Here is a 5,215-nt window from a genome sequence, read left to right on the forward strand (position 1 = left end):
CCCCGAGGTAAGAGAGTCCAGGGCCCGCGGCGACGCCCCTCTTGGGAGGGGGTGCCGGGCGGGTTCCTCCCTGCGCCCCTGTCGCCTGGCTGGGGGCAATGGTTCAGCCCGGGTTTGGACCCGGGGTGGAGTCGCTCAGGGAAGGGAGGTGGGGAGCCCTGGTCCGGGTCACACTCCTCTGTGGATCGGTGGGTGGCTTTTTATGATACCCTGTCCTCTTCCATGGACCGCGTGAGAATTAGCCCTTTCGGGCCATCAAGTGTTCAAAAATCCACTTGGCCCATCTGACCAGAGAATGTGCTCGTTTTCTTTTATTCCTCACTCCAAATGTCAGCCGAGGATGGGGTGACCAACCAGTTGCGAATTTGCTGCAAGGAAGGCACTTGGTGCAAGGTTGGACATGGGCCAGCTTGAAGTTAAGAGTCTGCTCAGGCATCTTGTTCTCTCCTGCCTGGCCTAGGAGGGGGGCAGGGAGGGTCTACTGCTTCAGACCATTAAGGAGCCCTGGCTGGGCTGGGGCCAGGAGGCCAGGCCCACACCACCTCCCTACCCTGTCAGTCACCTCTGGGTAGTGGGGAAGGAGCCCGGGGCAAGTGGGGAGTATTTCTGCCCCACATCAGGCTGTGGTCCTGGACTTCCCGCTGTACCAAGAGGTGGAGGTACAAATACACACCTGACACCTCTCTACGGTCACATTAGGGGACTCCGTCTTACATGCGCATTTGCTGTACTGTTGTATACATACACATATACAAGGAATCAGACACAGACGCTCGCCTGCGCTGTGTCACACACGTTCCCAGCCACAGCCCTGGGACGGTGTTAGGGAGCTGCTGGAGTCTTCTGGGGTGGCAGAGTGGCAGAAGCAGGCTGCCCTGGGCCCAAGGAAGCCTGAGGTCCGGGGCTGCAGCTGAGCTCCCTGCTCTCCCTCCCTTTTGGCCTAATATCTACTTTCCCAGCAGTAGAGAGGTATCGCTGTAAGGGCAGCAACTGACACCCTGGGAGGGGTGGCAGGATGGCCTGAACTCAGGAGACCTGGATTCTCCCTCCAGTTTTGCCTCTTGACCTTGGGCAAGTTTCCTCCTTGGAGCTTAGTTGGTTTCGGCCTGCCTTCCTTCTAAGAGCCCCACCCTTAGGATACAGAGCAGAATTGTATTTGTCTTTAGCATTCACTGTCAGAGAGGTGGGCACGTTGGTAATGCAGAAGCACAAAGATGAGTGGCATTCAGAGAGGACACAGGTGGGCCTTGTTTGGGAAATACATCATAGAGGAGATGGAGTTTGAGCAGAACTTGAAGGATGAATAAAGGTTTGTTAAATAGATTTTTGTATGTATGTATGTATGTATGTATGTATGTATGTATGTATGTATGTTATGTATTGCAGTGCTGGGGATCGAATCTAACGCTTTATACCTGCTAAGGCAATCACTCCTCCTCTGATCTAAATCCCCAGCCCTAAACCATGTAATCCTAGCACTGGGAAGGCTGAGACAGGATTTCTGAGTTCCAGGCCAGCCTGGACTACATAGCAATGCCCTATCTAGTTTTGGGTTTTTTTTTTTGGTACCAGGGATCAAAGTTGGCTCCTTGTGCTTGCGAGGCAGGCACTGGAACTGCTGAGCTACATCCCTGGCCCGCAATGCCCTATCTAAACTAAAAAAATAGGGCTGGGTATTTAGCTCAACGGTTCTGCTGCCTGCCTTACAAGTGCAAAGACCCAAGTTTGGTCCCTGGTACCAAAAATAAATAAATAAATATCTAGCCCTAGAAAGATTTTTTGTTTTTTGAGACAGGGTCTCACTATGTAGTTGAGCTAACCTGGAACTCACTATGTAGCTCAGGCTGGTCTTGAACTCACAGCAATCCTCCTGCCTCAGCCTCCCGAGTGCTGGGGTTACAGGCACGCGCCACCGCGCCCAGCTAGAAAGATGTTTTGACCAAGATGTGCGGAGCTTCATTGTTATGTCTTCCTTTGTCTGAGAGCACCCTTTTCCAGGCTCTATCTACCATGTGCACGAATTTTGGAACCTTGTGTTTTTTGTGCTCCCACTTCATCTATACAATGGGTGGTGTAATGGATGAGGACCGTATACATGAGTACTCATGTGAAATGCTTAGAAGTTGGGCATCGTGGCACATCCCATCAATCCCAGCACTCTGGGGAGCCTAAGGCAGGAGGTTTACAAGTTGGAGCCCAGCCTGGACAATTTAGCAAGATCCTATCTCAAAAAAAAAAAAAAAAGAGGCTGGGGATGTAGTACAAAAGGCTCTGCATTACAATCCTAGCACCAAACAATAAAGTGCTTAAGAGTACTGCCTTGAACATGGTATGTTGTCCCCAGGTGGGGGGCTTGGCAGGAATGTTGGGAGGGCCATGGTCTGGGAAAGCAGGGACTCTGCTAACAAGCTGGGCCTGGTGGCTGAGCAGGTGTGCCTTCTGCGTGCTAGGAGCTCTAACTTCCCAGGTAGCACAAGGCTGTTCTCTAGGCAGGTGGCACTGGGGAAGCTGCACTACTCAGCTGGATCTTTCAGACACTGTGGGCTGAAGTGTGGGAGGTGTGAAAAGTTAACATGTTCTGGGCTGTCAGGCACCGAGTGGGATGCAGGAGTAATGTGAGCTGAGGCTAAAAAAAGGGCCACATCTTTAAGACTTTGAAGTTGTGAAGGAGAGCAGCATCATGTTGTAGCTAGCTAACTGGTACTGTAGAGAATAGACTGGGGTGAGAAGGCCCATTAGAAGGCTGGGATGAGGTGCAGGGAGACCTGATGACTTGAAAAAGGATGGAGAAGGGGGGGTGGAGTACACATGCCGTAAGCCTCAGGAATATGAAATGTGGGGCAACTGAGTCTGAGGTAATCCTATCAGGTGAAGATAACAAAAACCACTTCCTCTCTGGCGAAGCAACACAAAAGGGTTAGGCGATTGTTGAGGACTTTAGGTTTAAAGTTTTGGAGCAAGTACTGGATGGAGCGAGGCCCATGATGTCAAGGGGACTGGTAAAGCAGACTTTGTGGTATCCAGGCCACTCTTACACACAGAAAAGGAAACCAGGGACTGATGACTTCTTAGGTGGGAGGACAGGGTACCTGATGGTTTAAAATGATCTCCTGGAGCCAGGCATGGTGGCACATCCCTATAATGCCAGCATGTGGAAGGCTGAGGCAGGACAGTGGCTGGCAGTTTGAGGCCAGCTCGGGTTAGTGAGTGCAAAGCTGAGAGACCTCGTCTTAAAAGACACAAAACAAAGTAATAATTAGAGCCTGGTCAGAAAGGAGAGAACCAAATGAGGAGGGCACTGGAACTTTGTTATATATGGAATAATTGTAAGATAATTTAGCTACTTTTGCGTATGGTACTGAGGATTGAACCTGTGGCCCTGTGCTAAGCATGCACTCTCACACTCAGTAACACTCACAGCTCCTAAGTCGGTTAAATGTTTAAAGAATTTAAATGGAAAATAAGTTCAAATTGTTGGCTTCTAGAAGAGAGTTATCAAGTCCAGCAGGTAAGAATTGCAAGGAAGTTTCTACCTTAAACATCAGACTTTTACTAGTAGGTCTTGGGGGGGTGTAGATAGGGGAGCAAAAGGATGGCCTGAATGTGGGAGGGGGACAGGGAGCAAACAAGCTATCCATGAGATCTGAGATTCTCCCCACTCTGTGTCCTGTTCCTCCCCTCTTCCTCTTTCTTTCGTCTTTTTCTACTGCAGATGGAACCATCGGCCCCCACTACTAGACAAGTGCTCTACCACAGTTACATCCCAAGCTCACATTTTTTTCACTTTAAATCATTTTTTTCTCGCAGGAAAATAAGAGCAGAAGCCATTTCTCCTCAAGAGGAGAATTCTGAATCCCTGAATGAGGCTGAGACTTTGAATCCAGAAGCTACACTATCTTTGGAGGGGACTGTGAACCTGGAAGACGTTCTCTACCTTGGGGACACAGGTGACTTTGAAGAGACACTTTATGTGGAAGAGCCTGAGAATCCACAGGAGACACTGTATATTGAGGAGACTGGGCAGCCAGAGGCGGCACTATTTGTGGAAAAGCCTGAGTGTCCAGGGGAGATGAAGTATGAGGAGACTGTGAAGCCAAATGTGGAACAGCCTGTGGATCTAGCAAAGAGCCTGAGCCCAGAGCAGATTGTGTGTGAGGCAGAGATGACTGCAAGGGAAGAAAAATCCAACCCTGAGGAAAACCTCAAACCTGAGCAGAGCTCCAGCCCAGAGGAGAACCTGAGCATTGAGGACCTGGAACTGCTAGAGGGTCGTTTCCAGCAGTGTGTGCAAGCAGTGGCCCAGCTGGAAGAGGAGCGGGATCAGCTCATCCATGAGCTGGCGCTGCTCCGAGAACCAGCCCTGCAGGAGGTACAGCAAGTCCATCAGGACATCCTGGCTGCCTACAAGCTGCACGCACAGGCAGAGCTGGAGAGAGATGGGCTGAGGGAAGAGATCAGGCTGGTCAAGCAGAAGTTATTCAAGGTGACAAAGGAATGTGTGGCCTACCAGTACCAGTTGGAGTGTCACCAGCAGGATGTGGCTCAGTTCACTGATTTCCGGGAAGTGCTGAACACAAAGGCAGCCCAGCTGTCTGGGGAACTGGCCCAACTCCAGGATGCCTATCAGAAGCAGAAGGAGCAGTTAAGACAACAACTAGAAGCGCCTCCAAGCCAGAGGGATGGGCACTTTCTCCAGGAGAGCCGGCAGCTGTCTGCCCAGTTTGAACATCTTATGGCAGAGAACCGCCAGAGCCTGGAGGAGGAATATGAGCCTCAGCTACTGCGGCTCCTGGAGAGGAAAGAAGCGGGGACCAAAGCTCTGCAGAAAACCCAGGCCGAGATCCAGGAGATGAAGGAGGCTCTGAGACCCCTGCAAGCAGAGGCCCAGCAGCTCCACCTGCAAAAAAGGAACCTGGAGGACCAGATCACGCTTGTGAGGCAAAAGCGAGATGAAGAAGTGCAGCAGTACAGGGTAGGCCATTGGCTATGAAAAGAGGTGGTCTTTAAAAAAAAAAGAGGTGGTCTAACCTAAGGAAGGAAAGTGTGGAAAGAATTTAACATTTGGGGCTGGAGGACATTATTCTGAGCAGAACAGTAACTCTCTCTTTGGGGCCATTCTCTCCTGTCATTTATTTTAGTCAGGCTTGTTAAAAGCTAAATTATTTGCACTTAAAAGTTTCTACTGCATTTTTTTTTTTTTTTTTTTTTTTTTTTT

The 5,215-nt window shown here is 50.2% G+C and overlaps 1 protein-coding gene across 3 annotated transcripts in view; it reads left to right on the plus strand.

Moving 5' to 3' along the window:
* Sync (syncoilin, intermediate filament protein) overlaps window positions 1–5,215 on the plus strand; it is a 25,903-nt gene that overhangs the window by 15,090 nt on the left and 5,598 nt on the right. For all 3 annotated transcript variants that reach the window (XM_019207111.2, XM_010621538.3, XM_010621539.3), the window contains exon 2: window positions 3,808–4,972. In XM_019207111.2, coding sequence (XP_019062656.2) covers window positions 3,808–4,972 — 1,165 coding nt within the window. The remainder of the gene's footprint in view (window positions 1–3,807; window positions 4,973–5,215) is intronic.

This window comes from Fukomys damarensis, unplaced genomic scaffold (assembly GCF_012274545.1).
Source record: "Fukomys damarensis isolate Sample0158 unplaced genomic scaffold, DMR_v1.0_HiC HiC_scaffold_23, whole genome shotgun sequence".
NCBI lineage: Eukaryota > Metazoa > Chordata > Mammalia > Rodentia > Bathyergidae > Fukomys > Fukomys damarensis.